The sequence below is a fragment of the Scleropages formosus genome, chromosome 6 (assembly GCF_900964775.1).
Source record: "Scleropages formosus chromosome 6, fSclFor1.1, whole genome shotgun sequence".
NCBI classification, from domain to species: domain Eukaryota; kingdom Metazoa; phylum Chordata; class Actinopteri; order Osteoglossiformes; family Osteoglossidae; genus Scleropages; species Scleropages formosus.
In genome coordinates this window covers 2,331,968-2,350,579 of record NC_041811.1, presented here as the reverse complement: position 1 = coordinate 2,350,579, position 18,612 = coordinate 2,331,968, and the positions used below count along the sequence as shown (strand labels likewise).

At 48.6% G+C, this 18,612-nt stretch overlaps 1 protein-coding gene across 3 annotated transcripts; it reads left to right on the top strand.

Annotated features, from left to right (window-relative positions):
- Positions 1-1,489: 1,489 nt before the first annotated feature.
- On the top strand, positions 1,490-16,648 carry sfswap (splicing factor SWAP). 3 transcript variants are annotated; one of them, XM_029253237.1, is made up of 18 exons: positions 1,490-2,038; positions 3,598-3,761; positions 4,313-4,444; positions 4,532-4,608; positions 4,738-4,963; positions 5,058-5,185; positions 6,374-6,521; positions 7,027-7,285; positions 7,545-7,682; positions 7,816-7,909; positions 9,814-9,910; positions 10,012-10,245; positions 10,344-10,516; positions 13,018-13,319; positions 13,714-13,839; positions 13,928-14,104; positions 15,914-15,986; positions 16,062-16,648. In XM_029253237.1, exons 1-18 carry the CDS (start codon positions 1,803-1,805, stop codon positions 16,125-16,127), a joined length of 2,850 nt encoding a protein of 949 aa, XP_029109070.1. In that variant the 5' UTR covers positions 1,490-1,802; the 3' UTR covers positions 16,128-16,648. The 3 variants fall into 3 exon arrangements, with proteins under 3 accessions (XP_029109070.1, XP_029109068.1, XP_029109069.1); XM_029253235.1 differs by having other exon boundaries at positions 5,055-5,185; XM_029253236.1 differs by having other exon boundaries at positions 1,493-2,038; positions 5,055-5,185; positions 13,931-14,104.
- Positions 16,649-18,612: the final 1,964 nt, after the last annotated feature.

The window sequence follows — 18,612 nt, the reverse complement described above, 5'->3', positions numbered from 1 at the left end:
ACCCTAACCTTCAATCCCACGTCCCTCTGTGGCATGCAGGATGTGTGTGTCTGCACTCTGCTTCCAAGACGTCACACCACAGAGCTCCTCCACTGGGACCAGCCCACTTAACAACACGACGCTCCCATGAGCCTCTTACCACCCGGATGTGTCCACCAATCAGTGGAGCAGAAACTGATAACTTTTATAAACTGTGGCCAGTTGCTAGGGGTCCTAAATAGGAAGCTCATCAATTCTCAATTTTAACCCCAATGTGGAGGAATGAGCTCCCTCTGTCCCTCAGTGCTGCTGAGTCCTTCCCACGTCCAAGAACCGTCCCAAACCATCTTTTTCAGAGCCACTTCTCTCCTGATCTCCTGAGAGTTACATGAATGAATCCAACATCGTCTGCAATGATTATCTATGTATTTGCAACTGGAGGACTGTGAACCAACAAGATGGTGGTGTCAGAGGTCACATCGTGGACCGGTCACCAATAGCTCCAACTTGTAACACGCCACCACCACACAAGGTGTGTCTCAATTCTGTCTTCTTAAAGCTCTTCATCTGTTGTTTACTCTGAATTGTACTTAATTAGTCATAATTATTTTAATACAGATACAGTACTTGGCCAGAATTGGGTGCAGTGGTTAGAGCTGCTACCTTTGGACCTGAAGGATCCAGGACAGGGGTTGAGTCCCTGGGATCACCGAGGAAAAGTAATGACTGTGCAGTAACGCTGGTCCCAAACACTCACACTCATCAACCTTCAGGACTGCAGTCTGTTTCTACAAACAGTACAAAGGTCACTTTGAAATACTGGTATTTTCCAACCCTTTGGGCTACACAGGGTGTATTCTCATAAGGACCAATCAGTGAAGTACTCTGCATTTTATGGTATTTCCCTCAATATTTTTCCTAAATTTAGACGTTTGTTGATGTGAATCTAATCATAACTTAGCAGAAGCAAGTTATTAATGTTTACTAACAAGTGCAAAAACAGAAAAAAAACAGAGCCTTTGTCATTTTTTTTATTAAGGTTTTCTACTTGTGTTTCAAAGGGTTTTCTCTGGACCATCGGACAACCAAGCACTGCTTTGATAATGATCCCGTGTCTGTTCTTGATTCACACGTTCGTTTACGTATCTTTGAAGAAAGATGTCGGCAAAAATCAATATAAATACAAACAACAGTGATGTAAACTAACTGCGAGCGCTGCTGCTAGCCTATGCTTCTAACGTAAAATTACACCAGTCCAGTATGTCTATGAAACTGAAACAGAAATGGGACGCGGCACATTCAAATAACCTAACGTTTTCAATTGAAATAAGTAAAACATTTGAACCGCGCATGTTTTCTTTTATTGCCACGTACGAAATCAAAACCAATGATTTACAGAAGTCACAAACACTCTCGCGCATTGTGAAAGCGATGAAGTGCCAATGAGGAATCTCGCGATATTTACTCAGTGCTTCCCGTTTCCTTACAACTGGCTGTCTTTAAATGGCGAATCTGCGGCTAACGAAAACTGCCATATTTACTGACTCTACCATGTTATTTTAAATGTGTGCTCTGTTAAGCGATTCATCTGAGAGTGATAAGGACTGCTGTATTCCCTGGCTGTGCTCTGTTATTTTAAATATTAACTCCGGTGACCGTCGAATCTGCGGACGATAATAACAGAAACATTTTTCCGTCCGCCATGTTAGGTGCGCGAAGGAAGCTGCACCGCGGAGATGTTTGCTTGTCCTCTTTCACTTCCTGTACGTTCGTCCTAGACAGCAGAGCTCAGTCTTAGAGTGTACAGCGGCGCGGAAGAAGCCATGTATCGGCGCGGTGGTAGTGGCGGTAGTGGCGGCGGCGGTGGCGGCGGCAGAGGCAAAGAGCAGCAGGCGAAGCCGGCCGGGGAGGAGAGCGGCGGCAGCAGCGGGCGGCACGCGGAGCTCCTGGTCTTCGGCTACGCGTCCAAGGTGTTCCGCGACGACGAGCGCGCGCTCTTCCACGAGAATGGCAAGCACCTGATCCCCTGGATGGGAGACAAGAACCTCATAATCGATAGGTCGGTTGAACAAAGCCCCCGGGATTGTTGCCTAACCTCCCTAACCACTCCACTGTCTCTCACGAGTAGAGCAGGGCGCGCGGACGCGACGCGGGGCCTGCTGGGAGTGCGGGCCCGCCGCGCTTCTCAATCTCAGTCGTCCCGAGCCTCCTGGATGTCAATGCGCCGAATAAAAGGCGTTTGTACTCTGGAAAACTGGGAAGACATGTGGAAAGAGAAAAGCAAAGTTTGTGTTGTACAACCATGTGGTAGAAACCCAGGTCCCGAGTGGTGGGGGCGGGGGGGCCTGACTCGAGGTGGACGTGTCCCCATGGTAACGTGCAGCTCCACACACGCTACTTCCTTAATGCATTCTTAGCAGAATATGTGTTGCGTGAACCAGAGGCCCAAAGCTGTGTTAGCTCAGGGTGCTGGAGGTGCACGGTGATATGAGTTTCTGCAGGAGCATCTCTCTGCTGAGGCGAGGTGTTCTCCACGTTTACACCCTACCAGGTCTCCCTCCACATCAGCTGACACCCGTGGATCCTCTCTAAAACACCATTTACCCTGGTGCAGTTAATTTCTTCAGCAGTCACCTTACTCTTTCCATGACCAAGAAATTTAAGAGAGTGATGCACATGTCACTTCACCTTGTTCAGCCTGTTGAGATGTGAACCACAGTAAATTCAACCAAAATTACCACTGTAAGTGATGGAAGATAAAGAAAAATCTGTACAGTTAGGTGGTTGGAATCAGTGTTGCTGCTGTTTCTATTTACCTTGTTGCCTTTTTAACAATAAAGCTCTACGGAATGAGAATGAAGGAATGTCTTTTTCAAAGACGTGTCAAGTTGTCCCCTTTAGGGCTTAACGGCGTATTTAAAGTATATCTCGATAGGGTAACAGGACCGCACTGCGGGTCATGACCCAAAGCTGAGCACTTTACTCTCACTTTAAATGTGAAATTTGGCGCCTGACTCTGCGCGGTCCTGTTGTCCTGCTTCCTGTGTGTGTATGTGTGTGTCTCTCTATCACATAATGCAGCCCTTATTTCCTCAGCAAGTAAGGCTAGGGCCAGGGCCGGCCCGGCACCCTCTTTTTCGCCGAAGATCTGTGGAACTGAGGGGCGGAATAGCGGCGCACGCAGGACAGTTCCGTCCGCCCATCCGTTCGGTTCTTGCCCATAGGTATTTATGTGCTCGGGCTTGTGTGGATGTACCTTTTCTCCCCTTGAGTCATACGTAAAAATGGCAATGATTGAGTGACCGCGTAAGGTAAGAGGCGAGCTGTTTCTGTTTGATTCTTGATTTTTTTTTTTTTCACCCCCCATTTTTAGGGTTACTGAAAGGCACAGATTAAGTAAGTGTAAGAACAGTCACTCTGTAACTGCATTCGAGTAGCTCAAGTTTAGAGATGTTCCAGTAGGTTCTCTGCAAGGCCATTCTCAAGGACCCTAGGCTGTACAGTTGCCCTCTTTGAAAGACTAGATAAATGTGCCCATGAGCCCGGGGGGGTAAGTATGTGTTGTTAGGAGGGCTGCTCCTCTGCCGGCTCCTCTAACCCTAACCCTCTGCCCGGCAGGTACGACGGTCGTGGTCACTTGCATGACTTGTCGGAGTTTGATGCCGACTCATGGAACCGGGACTACCAGCTGTCGGAGGAGGAGGCCCGCATTGAGGCCCTGTGTGACGAGGAGAGGTACCTGGCCCTGCACACGGACCTGCTCGAGGAGGAAGCCAGGCAAGGTGGGTTCAGCGCTGCTCCTCCCACCTTGCATGCTGATGCTAATTCTGCGTGCCCGGGTTCGACTGTGCAAATTGAAGGGCCATCGTTGACTGATGGATTCAGTGGTTTAGGGTGTTCTACCAGAATGCTTCACGGCCAGCAGTCGGCACCCCATCAGCAGGTGGCGTACTGGTTTACAGCGTCACCTTGTACAGGGTTCGACTTCCACCACCCGCTGTATAAGCCATGTAAAGGGCTAAATCGGTGTGAAATTCAATATACAATGCGGTCAGTTACCTTTGATAAAGAATTTTGCTGAACATGAGTAATATTCGTGTTACTCTATGAATTTGCAGAAAGTTTTTGATTTTTGCCGCAGTCGGATGTGTAGAAATTTGTGACTGTGGATGGACTGACTGGGACATCTGGTTGTTGATGGTTTGTTTTTTGTGTTTTAAATATACCTGTGGATGTCTGTTTTGGACTTCTTAAGTAATTTTTTTTAAGGTAATGCTGCTGTGGTGTTGGTGGTTTTCTGTTTACCATGGTATCGATGACTGTTTTCCCTCAGAGGAGGAGTACAAGAGGCTGAGTGAAGCCTTGGCAGATGATAGAAGCTATAACGCTGTGGCCTTCAGCTACAGCGCTGACTACTATGACCCATCGCAGCCCACAGAGGAGGAGGAGGCAGCCAAGGAGACGGGTGAGATGCTCTCTCTTTTTCACATGCACACAGTGAGGAGCTCTCTGTTTCTGGAGGTGATGCTTTTTCTCCCTTTACCCTGTGCAGAGGAGCCTGAGCCCCAGGACAGTGAGGAGCCCTTTGTCGCACCCCCTGGCCTTGTTATCCCTCCTGATGTGGAGCTGGTGAGTTGTGCTCCACTCACCCACACACTTGCTGTTAGTTTTTTCATACAACACCCCTTAGTGTAACCTGTTCTGAGTGTGGACTGAGCCCTTAGCATGTTCTTTCTGTGTCATGCTCGCTCCCTTCAGCCTGCCACGGTGAAGATGCACGCCATCATCGAACGTACAGCCAACTTTGTGTGCAAGCAGGGTGCGCAGTTTGAGATCGTGCTGAAGGCGAAGCAGTCGCGCAACTCGCAGTTTGACTTCCTGCGCTTCGATCACTACCTGAATCCATACTACAAGCACATCCTGCGTGCCATGAAGGAGGGCCGCTACACAGTCACTGGGGGGGCCAAGCAGGATGCGCAGCCAGGTTTGGGCTCTGTGCAGCGTGTGCGCGTTTGTGTATGTGTGCGCACGCTGCCCATCACGTCTGACCACTCTATTTCAATGGTTCCCCCCAGCAGCAGCAACAGGTTCTGACAGGTCAGACAGTAATGATGAGGATGACGATGACGACGACGGTGATGGGAGCTACCTTCACCCCAGCCTCTTCGCTTCCAAGAAAAGCTCCCGACTGGAGGAGCTCATGAAGGTACCATTGCATCCGTCCTCATCTCCATGACAACCACCGTTGTAGTGTTCCACTTTTATAAAGACTCCTGCAGTGCACTTGAGCGTTCAGAACCACCTCGAGTACAGGTGACAGTGATTGTACCTCCTGGTGAACACTCCCTGCAGCCATAAGTTCACACTTCAGTGGAAAACGCTGACTAATTTAGTATTTTCAGCCTGTTTCCATCTTCAAAGAAATTCGTTAAATAGGTTGTGTTTCCCATGTTATGTATGTTTTTTGGCATAATGAGGTGTGATTTGAAAGAGGGCAGGGTTCAAAGGCCTGGGAAATGAGCTGCACGCAGGTTTTCACCCCCACATCTACTGTCCGCATGATAATGAGGTGGCCTGGCTTCGACAGCAGGCTGATCATCGCCACTGCATTGCTTTTTTTATTGTGTCAGTGCCGCAGTACAATTACTGTACAGCTGTGCTTCGGCCATTGAACGCACATGTCTTTCTGTACAGAGTCCAGCAAACTGCACTGGCTCCTCATGTTACGAATGTTAGTTATGAATTGTTGAATATATAAACATCTTAGCATTTGTCTGGTTGTTGTTAATTGCACATTTTTATTTATCTGTGTGTAAGTTCTACTGTGTTTCTGCTCTGAGCCCATAGATGGCAGTAAAGAGCACTGTACCATCATTTTCCAACTCACTTTCACCATCTTTACTACTCCTGTTTGGTCTAGTGTCTGCCATCGTTAACAGGATGAGGAATGTTGCTCTTGTTTATGGGGTGAATCATGGAGATGATGGATTGATTTCCAGTGGTTTCAAGTTATTTTTGATACTTTGGTTATTGTGTGTGTGTGGGGGGTGGTGCAGCAGGTTTTGGCGGATCTGGGGTTCGAGTCCTGCTTCGGGTGCCTTGCCACGCACTAGCATCCCATCCTGGGTGTGTCCCCTCCCTCTCCAGCCTTGCGCCCTGTGTTGCCGGGTTAGGCTCTGGTTTGCCACGACCCTGCTCGGGACAAGCGCTTTCAGACTGTGTGTGTGTGTGTGTGTGGCTTATTGTGTTAAGTGGCGGAGCATGAAGTGAGTGATTTAGAGTGGATTCGCATGACGTTAAGGTCTTATTCAAAAGTCTTCGTACCTCCACAGCTCTCACTGTGTAACTGTGTACTCTCTGCTCTCACTTAATGTGACCGTATTTCCTCTCGCAGCCCTTGCAGGTCATGGACCCGGACCACCCACTTGCAGCGCTGGTGCGTAAAGCCCAACAGGACCAGAACGGGGTACTAGCAGAGCCCCCTAAGGCCGAGGCTGAGAACGCAGAGCCCACTATTGCGGCAACCGAGTACTCCACAGACCGTGAGTACCAGCCCGTTTCCGGCGCGAGTCTCCACGTGACTTTTCCTGCCACCTTGTGATGTCACTTTGTGTTTTAGAGGAGAACCATTGGCTGATGTTGGCACAGTGGGGGTGTTGAGGGTCTGAAAAGGGGTATTATTAGGGTCTTAACCTGCATCCTCTGCTCCTTTGGCTCCTTGTCAAATGGATAGAGGTGTTAATCCAGCTGCTATACAGATGGGATTTGCTAATTGTTCACTGCTCTGTGCTCCTCTTCTTCCTTCCAGAGACAAGTGTTGAGTCACTGGATTGAGTTGTAACACAAAATCCGTTATGTGTTATGTCCCTTATGACGATACAGTGGAGTAAACATGTTTTGGTTCACAGTACAGCATCATTGGATGGCAGGGGGCCCTCTGGTTAGTGGGTAACAGCCTGAATTTTGCAGCAACGTGAAGGTGTTATTGGTGCTGAACAGAGATGTCAGGAAGAGTGATTTAATTCCTTGGTTTGTTTCTTTTCACAGCCAGCGTAGCGGCGATGTACTACGGTTACTGTCTGCTACCTGATGGCTCGTATTGCCTAGCCCCGCCCCCTCCGGGCATTGATGCCTCCACATACTGCAGTTCGCTGCCCTCTGGAACCCTAGCACCAGCCACCTCCTCCACAGTGCCTCCTCCTCCTGGGACAACACCCCCACCAACCTCTGACCTCACCCCCACAGTTCATACAGCTGTGTCTACACACACCTCCCTCCCGCCTCCTGCCATTGTTGCAGAAAATAGGTTTGTCACTCGGACAGAGGGTTTCCCTGCTATGGGGGGGGGCATCTGGAGAGCAGATACAGGTTGGGAGTGACAGGGATGGTGCAAGGAGGGCAAGCAGGGATGGTACCTCGCGCCTGCTGACACCCTCTTTCTGTACATTTGCATAATATCTCCTATTAACATAAATGCAGAACTACTGGTAATGATTTAGTCCTAATGTCATCCTACCATTTAAGTTTTGAGGTTGTCTGACTCCTCTGCGTCTGTGTGTTGGCAGCTCGCAGCCCCCTGCCTCAGCGCCCGCCATTATTCCACCTCCCCCAGACATTCAGCCCGTGATTGATAAGCTGGCCGAGTATGTGGCCCGCAACGGCGTCAAGTTTGAGGCCAGTGTCCGCGCTAAGGATGACCCACGGTACGGCTGGTCTCCATCTCTCTCACGCACACTGCCAGGGTCCATTTCCTCATTGCACTGACAGATGGCGCTCTGTACTCCTTGAGTACAAAAGTGTGTGTGCGCTCATTTATCCTTTTTATGTGGGACACAGGTTTGACTTTCTGCAACCGTGGCACCAGTACAACACCTACTACGAGTTCAAGAAGCACTACTTTATGCAGAAGGAGGGCATCATGCTGCCCGAGGTAGGAGCTGACAACCTCCTGGGTCTGTCCTGTCTCTAAGTAGTCAAACACGGTGTTTGGGTGTGTGGGGTCTGGGCACAAGGTGCAGCGCGCGTGCATGCGCCCATGTGCGCACTCTCACTGCGGTTTGAGGACAGCCCTGAATGTGGTGACGGGTCATTGGTTCTCCACTCTGGATGCCCTGTGCTGGCCCCATTGCAGTGTTGGCGGTACTGGAAAAACGTCTCCAAGCACTGTGTATTTTTACCACTGTGGGGTCTACTCTCTGAGGAGCTGCCAGCTCTGTGTGTGTTTCAAGCCTGGCCAGCTGTGGTGCACTGGTGCCAGTCCGCTTAGACACTGGGTGTAAACAAGCCGTTGTCACGGAAACATGGGCTAATGTATGGCGCCTCGTTTCAGTCAAGTGGCTGTGAGGTTTTTTTCTTTTAATAATAGTTCTCTGAAAGCTTGGTGGATGCCTGGACGTCCTGCTGTTGTGGTCTGTGTCTCTCTTTCTCACACACGCGCCCTTCCATGCTCTTGCAGTTAGTGCCATTTTGGTCCTTCTCTAATGAAACATGGAAGAGGTTCAAAGTTTTCCCTGCTCTGATGGTTAAAGAACTGTGGCCAGCGCAAAACCTTCTTGCAGGCACCACACTGGAATGGCGCTGTGACATATTTTGACTTGCTGGTGTGTTTCCTAAAACATTCAATTACTTCCCTTGATGTGCTCTAATGAAAAATTATACAGCATTATACAAATTGACTAGAGGTTGTTTGCCACATGTTCCTGTTTGCCCCTGGGGTGGGGTTCGGCACAGCAGGTAGCGCTGGTGCCAGACAGCTCTAGGGCTAAATAGTAGTGAATAATGGGTGTGCATCTGCTAAATGCAGTTTCTTTTCTCCACAAACTTTATTAAGTTCAATAAACAGATACTTAATTGAAAATGACACTGATACATGTCCATATCGTACAACCATTCAAATATTTTTCAGCGGTAACATCTGTACAAGTCACTAATCTTTACAATAAACATACAAACTCCATTTTCTAAATTTAGACTTCAGGGAAGTAGTGAATTCATCAAAGGTTAAAAACAAACTTTAAATAATCACATTAAGAATACAAACTTGGGACTTTGAAATCCTGTAATGTTGTGTTTTAAGAAATTGATGAAAAGTGACTAAGAAAAAAACCCCAGAAGTGAAGTTCCTCAATTCATATCTTAAAATCCATTCAACGCTCTAAAAGTTTCTGACAATTTATAAATTACATTAAAAGTTGTGTGTGACATCATAAAAAATTCACGAAACATTGCATATCAAATGCTGTTAAAACATTAATACAGGTGGTCACCGATTTACGATGGCTCGACTAGCGATGTTTTTCAACTTTATGATGGTGAGCTGGCAGTAGCCATTCAGTACATACCTTACTTCAAATCCCCCCCCGGGGCAAGCGATACGTGGAGCAATACTCTGACGCGATGCTCGACAGCGATCAGCATCTCTTTCTGCTGCGCAGAGTTGTGTATTAGGTGTATTAAATTCATTTTCGACTCACGATATCGTATTATGATGGGTTTCAGGGAACGTAACCACATCATAAATCGGGGACCACTTGTACATAATATTTTAGTCTGCTAAACATGCATTTGTGTAAATGAGCTTGACCCTCTCGAAGTGTGTGAGTGAGCAGCAAGGATGTGTCTCTGCACCTGTAAGATGAGAGCTGCTGCTGGAGTTGAGGGTAAAGGATGACCAGGGAGTACCGTAGTACAGCAGTGTAACAGCCTGGTTGTGTGTATGGGTCCCCTTAATGTCCTAATTATAACAGTCATAATGAATCACTGACTGTTCAATTGTGTGTCTGTTGTCACGGTAACCATACACTGAAGCCCCTCTTCTTCCCTGTCCTGTGTCAGGCACTGCCAGGTTCTGACCACAGAGGGTCGCTGGAAGACAGCCAGGGCTCCAGCAAGGGTGCGAACTGTTCCTCCAGGGAGGGCAAGCTTATTAAAGGTGAGGCAGGACAGTGGAGGCAGAGCTTCGCACCTTCTCTTCTTGGCTTCTCCTTACTGTCAGTCCTGAGGCTAACCCCACCCCCATCCTTGTGCTTCCAGCATCCTTTGCACCTATTAGCTTCGCCATCAAGGCCAAGGAAAATGACTTGCTGCCTCTGGAGAAGAACAGGGTGCGGTTGGACGACGACTCGGATGAAGAGCAGGACAAGGAAGCGGGACAGGAGGGTGTGGTCATGGGTGGGGCCAGCGTAGTGCTCCGAGAAGCCCCTCCAGCCCCTGTTATGGAGGAGAAGAGGCCCTCGCTCACCCTGGAGGAGCTTGAAGCCAAACAGGGTACAACACATCTACGCCCCGTGTGTGTGTGTGTGTGTGTGTGTGTGTGTGTGAGTGGGTGTGTTTTTGTGTTGATGCTCATGCTCTCTCTCTCACAGCCAAGCAGAAGCTGGAGGCACGCCTGGCAGCAGCCGCACGAGAAAAGCTCGCTCAGGCCTCCAAGGAGTCCAAGGAGAAGCAGCTGCAGGCGGAGCGTAAGAGGAAGGCGGCGCTGTTCCTTCAGACACTGCGTGGGCCCCTCGCTGTGGACGAACCGCCCTCGCAGCCAGAGGTGTGTGCCTCCCTATGTACGCGCACGCAAGTGTGTCTGTTCATCAAAGAGGAACATTAAAGTATAATACTCTTACACAATTATAAGTCAGAATTGGTGGCTGACAGCATGGTAATATGGAGTGTGGGATGAGGTACGGAAGGTACAAGGTACACAAAGATCTTGTACCCCTGGAGCATTATGGAAGTCTTTATCGGGCACAGTACAAACTAGACTGAGCCATCAGGAGACGCAGTGCTATCCTCTTAGCACCTAAGTTCGAATTCTACTATAGTTCCCTTAGTTGAGATACTTCCCGTGAGCTTATGTGGTTTAAAAAAAAAAAAAAAAAAAAAAAAAAATCCCCAGCTATATAAACGGGTACCTCAGCGTAAGTGAGATCAAAGAATAGCATTAGGGCCGTCTGTCTCTCTGTCCCACCGCTGCTGCTTCGGTGTGACAGTGTGGACAGGTGGCAGGTGTGTGTTGGATGTGACACGGGACATGGTTGCGCAGGTCCTGCAGGGCACTGTGAATGCAGCCCATGTTGTGGTCACCCCCAGCGAAGACTATGTAAAACAGTGTTTACAGGAACTTTGCTACACTGTTCTATTTTTTCTTTTTACATGGTAAAGTGTAGCTTCCACTTTTACTGTGTTTGCAGTCTTTGCTCCACTTTGAAACCTGTGTGTTTAGTGAAGTATGGTGTTTTCAACGGGGGCTCGCTGCGGGGCACCAAACGCTTGTCTCCTGGCTTCATTCACGCCCTCAAGTATGGACCCTGCTACTGTACTGTATTCAGTTGCCAGTATTTAGAGCTGCAAGAGCGAGTGGCTCCCTCTACTCTTCTTAATGCTGTAACACTATGGTAAATGTACCAGCTCAGTGACATATTCAGTTCACACACTGGGGATCGTGGACAGACCTGTCTCGTAAAAGAAGACGGGCACACGCTCTTTGTGAAGTGCGTAGGGCCCCAGGCTGGGAGTGTCTCTCTATTGGCTGTGGGGTGGGGTTGTGAGCGAGAAAGACCACAGGTACTAGCTGGGACTGCCACAGCAGCACTTGTCCTGGACAATAGATTGAGCACCAGGCTTTAATGCCCCTGTGGGGACACACTGAGCCCCCAGTGAGTGTGGAGTAATAAAGCCCTGTCCACCCGCATAGTGGGGCATTAAATGAGCTCTGGGGCCCCTTTCTGTACCCTGGACCACTGCTGGATGGGAAAAGCAGATCGGCAGGAAATGAGGAACTGCCGTCTCCATGAGCCCCACCCCCACCGCTTTCTTCAGATCCACATGGACCAAATGAGGAGCAGATGAGGCGGGTTCACTCCAGCAGTGTTTTTACAAGGAGTCAGCGTGGCGTTGTGGAGGAGCCCGGATACAACCCAGTTAGCGAGGCTGCCAGTGGAGCGGTTAAGGAGCTGAACCCTCAAGCTAAGCGTGCCCTGTGTGTGAGGTACTGCAGAAATGAACGGCAGTCCGCAGCGCTTGGGAAATGTTTAAACCCCTCGCTCTTCTCAGCCGAACACAGAACGTAATGGTAAAATCACGGTGTGCTTCTGTTACGCGATCTGAGACGGCAGCATGTAAAAGGGAAGAGCTGCAGGAGTGTCTGGCCGACATTGAGCTGCAAAGCATGGTGGGAGCTCATTTGTTTGAGCTGATTGAAAGCGAACAAAAAAGAAAGTCATTCCCCCAGCAGGTTACAGGGATGGGGGGTGTCCACGAGGGACAGTTGAACAAGTGGGCTGCGTCTATTAATACCCACCCGGAGAGGACATTGTGTCCTGGTTTAGTCCCGGAACAGATGGAGAGCACTGGCCCACTCTGGTCCGCTATCTGCTATGCTCCTCGAACCTCCTGCCCAGTAGTTGCAAAGGAGCTTGGTGTCAGGGTTTCATGGCACTGAGGTTATCCCTAATGGGGAGGAATAAGCTCTCTCTGTCCCTCAAAGCTGCGGAGTTCCTCCCACATCTGAGAAGCATCTCGAACCCATCTCTGAAAGCCACTTGTCTCCTGCTCTCATCTGACAGCTCCATAAATGAGACCAACACCATCTGCTAATGCTATGTATTTGCTATTTGAATGTCACTTCTTAAGGAGATAGTGAAAGGATGTGAAACAATAACGTGGCGGTGTCAGACACAAACTTTTTATCCAGTCTTGTGTCTGTGGCTAAATTGCTTTGTCTAGTCTTGATGCACCTTGTTCATGGTGTTTTATATGTCACTTTGGAGGAAAGTGACAGATTAATGCAAAAAATGTGTATACATTTCTGTCTGGAAGGTGATCACCAGGTGCTGTTTGGAACCTGACCTGCTGGTGCCCTTTGTCATCTTTTATACTGAGTCTTAAGGGAAGCTGCCAGCTGGGCTTTGATGTTGAAACTGGTGTCATAACTGAGTGGAGAGTTGCGTGGTTTTTCTTTGTGTCCCGCTCTCAAATAAAACTGCAATGATGTTGTTCCTCTCACGTGGTCATGAGTTCCTGATCCGCCGTCTCTGTTGTCCTCCACAGCCGGAGCTGCTGCCCACTTCACCCCCACCGAGCCCACCAGCCGTTTCCAGGGTCCCCATGTTCATCATCCCCCAGAGGCCGGCAGAGACGTCTCCCAGCACAAGCAGGGAACCCGTGTCTGCCCTGCCACCTCCGTCACCGCCTCCTCCATCTTCATCGCAGCGCACCGAGGACAGGGAGAGGAGAAAGAAGAAGCACAAGAAGAGGTCTCGCTCCAGGTCTCGCTCGCGGTCACGCTCACCTTCCAGGTCGAAGAATAAGCACGCCCTGCCCAGTGCGTACCGTACGGTCAGGAAGTCCAGGTGAGCCCCTCCCCCTTCTGACCGCTAAAACGGAGAACTCTGCCTAGAGAGTGTTCCAATGTCTCTTCTTTCTAAATTCTCCCCTCCTGGGTAGGGAGGTGTGGTGCTGTCCTCAACTTATTCACACAGACTTGTTTCGCCAATTGAAGAGCCGCACTGAAAAAACTGGAGTTAAGCTCCAACCACTCTGAGTACAGTGGTCATCTCATTTGCATAACTATTTATTCATTACATGAATATATAGTTATGCAAATTAGATGACCATCCCATTGTATCGACACCATATTGAGCTTTTTCACTTCTTCACATTTGTTTTCTCTGCCTCTTTGAGTGTGGTGCAGCGGTTAAGGAACTGTGTGTTGCTTTATGCTCTGTGTGTCTGGTCTTCCTGGAGGTCACGGTCGAGGACACCGAGCCGTAGGGAGCGCAGGCGCGAGGAGCGCCAGAGGGAGGCCTACGCCCCTGCCGTCTATCGCCATGGCAACAGCCCTGGCTTCAGCAGGAAGCGCTCCCGTTCCAGGTGAGTGTCCAAGGGCTATGCCCATTCCTTCACTGTCCACTTTGTCCTGGTGCCAGTGCCTTAAGTGTTTTCCCATTTGCCTTTCAAGTAGATCGCCACACGAAAAGAGGAAGAAGAGCTCACGTTCCCAGGTGAAGGCGAGGGCCTCGTCCTGTTCACCATCCTCGTCCCCAGGCCCAGCCAGCGACAGGAAGAGGCCGAGCGCACGCTCCATCACCCCCACCTCACCTCAGGGAAGCCCCGCCTTCAGTTTGGAGCGCTCCAGGTACTGACTCATCAATGAAATATGTTCTCATTGGTTGCCAGTAGGGATTGCACAGACTAGTCAGTTTGTCAACTTTACTGCTCTGCGATGAAGCTTTAAGCTTGATGTCGACTAGTCGCTGTTCACGTGATTATGACATTAACAACATGGACGCCTCCAAGAAGACAACGGGTGAGGAGCCTGGTGGGTCATTGCAGCAAACCAGCAGCGGTTCATCAAGTGTGTGGAAATACTTCACTAAAGATGAAGCCTGTGCTACTGTCACTTGCAAAATAGGCAAGTCCATCCTGAAGTACAACAAAAGTGTAAGTGCAATGCACGCTCATCTGAAAAGGCCTCCGCTACCATTAGCAGAGGCACAATCCAATCGGTTGAAAAAACAAATGTGAATTACGATGCCTTCATTCGTTTGTTTTAAAAATGAAACGCCAATAATGAATTAAAAAGCAGTTTCATTTTTCTGCTATTTATTGTTTCTGAACACACACACAAAAGGACTTAATTTTTTCTCTTCACTTAATCATACAAAGTGTAGAAATCAAAATCTCACAATACCAAATATTACAAATGCCCTGAAATGCACAATATTTCCAATCTAACAGCATGGTGGTGCCAGAGGATGTGGGTTTGATCCCCATTCAGTTTGTGGGGACTTCGCATGTTCTCCCCGTGTCTGTGTGGGTTTCCTCCCACGATTCAAAGACGAGTTGTTCAAGTTCCCCCGTAGTGTGCGAGGAATGTGTTCCACTGATGTATGGATGAGTGATTGTAAGTAGTGTATCCAGCAGTGAAGTCACCCTGGTGAATAAGGTGTGTTGGCTGATAACACTACATAGACTTTGTTGGAAGTCGCTTTGGAGAAATGCGGCTGCTAAAAAAAAAAAAAAAAAAAAGTAAACATCTAAGAAGTGGCCTAACCTGGATGTAAAAGTGAGCTTTGTTGGCAGTCTTTTTTTTCTTTGGAACAAATGTCCACGCTGGAGCCATTTGTACAAATGATAAATAATATGATAGAAACTAGAGCAACATATTCTCAGATTACAGACAATTTAGTACAACATGGTGCTGGGCGAGGTTATTAACTTATGATTAATAACTCGGCGTGAAACCAGCATGTTCAATGAAGCCACTGATGGACTATGCGTGGTTTCAGTTCATTTACATGCGGGTTGTTCAAGAATACCACAAAACAAAATAATTCAAAGTCAAAAAATAGAATGGCAAAAAACTATAAATTAGGCATATTTTACATTTTGAGCAAAAAATGGGTTTTAAACATTCATAACTTTTTTTTTCATTTTTGAAACAAAAAAATTGCTTTTTTTTTTTTTGACCCGGTTATGATGTCCCATCTTCTATCGCCTATGTTTGAGCTGTCTGTCAGCATATGCAACAGCATATACAGTTTGAGAATACAGATTGATTGTTACAAAGCATTCCCTCCCCCTGTGTTTTTATTCATGACATCGTCAGCGATTAGTCAACGTCGACTCAACTTTCATCACATAACTGTCGACTTTTTAAAAAAAAAAAAAAAAAAAAAATCTGGAGTGGTGCAATCCTGGTTGCCAGTGGGTTATTCATGTTAATGAGGAAGGACGGGCTTTTTTGGGAGTAGTCTTGAAGGAGGGTGGATTTTAGTCATGGGCAGGGCTTCATCTTAGGGCCGCAGCACTCCGTCTTGGGTGGGTTAGTGTCACATTCAGGACCCAAATGCAAGGGGTCTTTATTGGGGTGAAGCCTAAGTGCTGATGGTCCTGGCCGGAGCCTTGCTGTCCATTGGTGTGACTCGCAATGTTATCTTTACAGGGGCGACTCCCAGGAGAGGCAGAAGCAGGTGGCGTCAGCCATTGTCTCCTCCGTCCAGACCAAGATCACTCAGGTAAGATGCAGGACGTCTGTGTATGTGAGCGCGCGCATGCGGCTGCACCTTACCTTCTCCCTGTCCTCTGTCCAGGACCTGATGGCTAAGGTGCGCGCCATGCTAGCTGCTTCTAAGGACATGCAGACGAGCACATCCTGAAATGGACACTTTGAAGTCACTGTGGACGGGAGAAGGCAAGAGCACAGCCTTCAGCTGTGGTCTGCGTCGCCGTGACAACGCAAAATCTTGGCCAATGGGTGCCTGGAGTTGTTCAGTTTTTAGATGTTTTTCTGAGGGGACGGGACTCCACCAGTTCAGCAACACTGAGGCGGAGGAGGACAGCAGAAAGGATGGATACCTATGGTCAGGGTGCAGCAGGAACCTATAGAGGGACGGGGCCTCTCCTCCAGGCCACATGAGCAAGAGTGAGGACACAGAGCCCATCACCCACCGTCACACCAGGACAGCTGAGGCTTTTACTCTTCATTTCAATGTGAAAATGAAGAATGTGACTCCGAGTCCTTCTGTGAAGGAGTGTGTGTGTGTGTGTGTGTGTGTGTGTGTGTGTGTGTGTGAGAGCGCGTGCGTGCGTGGACACGTCTCCACGGGATCACTGTAGTGCTGCTTTGTAACACATGGACTGCCAATAAAGGAGTGATGAATAAGGTGGCACCATGTCAGCAGCTGAGTCACTGTTTCTTCTTGGAAATGACAGCACTTCCTTCCGGTAGGAGGGGTGGGACTCCTTGTGTGTTAAACAACCTCCTGGAGGCATCACATATCTTTGGGTGCAGTTATTAACTTTATTACATGAAACAGAAACTGTCTCTGCACTGAGGACTTAGTTTTATGGCCACTTTTCATGTTGAGAAGTAACTGCAGCTGCCGTCTGCAATGCCATCCCAAGTCTCCACCCTAAATTCATATAATTAGTGTGTAAGCAAGGTGCCCCCCCCCCCTGGGGAGTGCCAACCCCTCTCCTCAAGTGATCGTGGTGAGTCTGCTTTGGGAGCTCGAGGTCCCAGTTAACTGAATGACCAACACCCCCATCGGCGCAGTTGCCGTAACTACTCCACTTGTTTGGGTTTATTTACTTCTCATGGCACTCTTGCAGAGCAGTAAACAATGTGTCCAAACTCCGTGTTTATTCCTGATATCCTACCACATGGCATCTCCAGTGTAGTGTGTGTGTCTGCAAGCTCTGAGCCCCATCTCCTGTCACCAAGTGCCCTCTAACTGTCGTGGGACGCATTTTCCGATTCGTTAGCACCCAACCACAGTGGAAGTGTTAAGCCGCCTTAGTTCAATTCCCTCCTACAGTGTTTACAGCTCCTGTCTGCTCTTCTTGAGTGTTGGTGACATGTCGCTGCTCATGTTTCCAAAGGCAACATTTTATTTTTGTACATTTACAGTAGTCTTAAGGGAGCTGTAGTTTAAAATATTTATTAGCCTTACAAAGTGTTCTCTGTACTATATCTATGTCTGAAATATTCACAGGATTTACAGGCATTGGCTACGGGTCAGGTTGAAGTGCTCAAAGTACTTTTTTCTGGTGGTGTTTTGGTTACCTTGCGCTTTCTCCGTCACAGTGGTCCACCTCAGCTGGAGGTGTGGATAACATCACAACTGTAGTCAGTTGATCGTTCTGCACCCCTGCCACGAACATGCTGAACGTGCTCGTGAACGTCAGAAGGGTTCTGAATTCCTCTTGGCATGAGAACGCGGCACATCCAGGAGATGTGGACCTTCACAAGAGAACTTTCCAGCTGTTCCTCAGTAGCAGGTTTGTCTGTAAATGGCCCTGGGTCAGACGCAAGCACTTGGACCCTCCTCCCCATGTCTTCCTAAAGTGTTTAACAAGGTTCTCATGATGGGGGTCCATTCGGCTGAATGCTTCACCTTTGACCTTGGAGCGTGCCACTCAGCCCACCAGGGGACCATTAGTTTCTGCTGTGGTGGGATGGTCTCATTAGGGTAGTCACTCAGCTAAATGATACCTGCTGTAACCAGGCTCTCTGTTAACAGCAGCAGGGGGGTCATGACCCTGTCTGGTTCAACTCTCACTGATCTACACTGCTGAGCACCAACCCCCCAGGGTGGAGGAGCTCTTTGACAGCAGGTAGTAAATCATGTAGGGTAACACATCCAGCAAGGGGGGGGGTTGTGTGTATTTGTGCGCTGGGGTGAGATCCACAGCTGGTACTAATTAACATTTAACCGCTGGTTTGACCCCTGAGCCACTAGGCTCAGTCCTGTTCACCACTCTCTCCTCCCCATACACAGTGTGGAAATGGGATTAGGAGGCCACTCATTCACTTCTGGAACAATCGTTGGCCTTTTTGTTTTATGGAGAACACATCACAATTTACATCTAGACTACTTTTATTTAACTCCTCCAGAACTTTTTGCACTGATTTATACAGCACGGTAATTTTTACTTCATCAGTTCAGTGGAAGTACCTTGATCAAGGGTAAGACAGCAGGAGGTGGAATCTGAACGTGGGTCCTTTTGTTACTAATGGTAAAAAAGGTGCAGTAGAGGTACCCACATGGCTTTGACAGGTACACCCTTCCTCAGTGAGTTTTGAAACCAGAACAATGCGGTGCAGAACTTGAAATGCCCCCCTCAGCACCACCTTTGGCT

What these genes read in the sequence shown, in the direction of transcription:
- sfswap (XM_029253235.1), top strand. Translation starts at nt 1,803, where the DNA reads ATGTATCGGCGCGGTGGTAGTGGCGGTAGTGGCGGCGGCGGTGGCGGC. An exon ending in GACTGGAGGAGCTCATGAAG is followed by an intron (nt 5,186 to 6,373) that starts GTACCATTGCAT and finishes TTCCTCTCGCAG; the next exon opens with CCCTTGCAGGTCATGGACCC. An exon ending in GCCATTGTTGCAGAAAATAG is followed by an intron (nt 7,286 to 7,544) that starts GTTTGTCACTCG and finishes GTGTGTTGGCAG; the next exon opens with CTCGCAGCCCCCTGCCTCAG.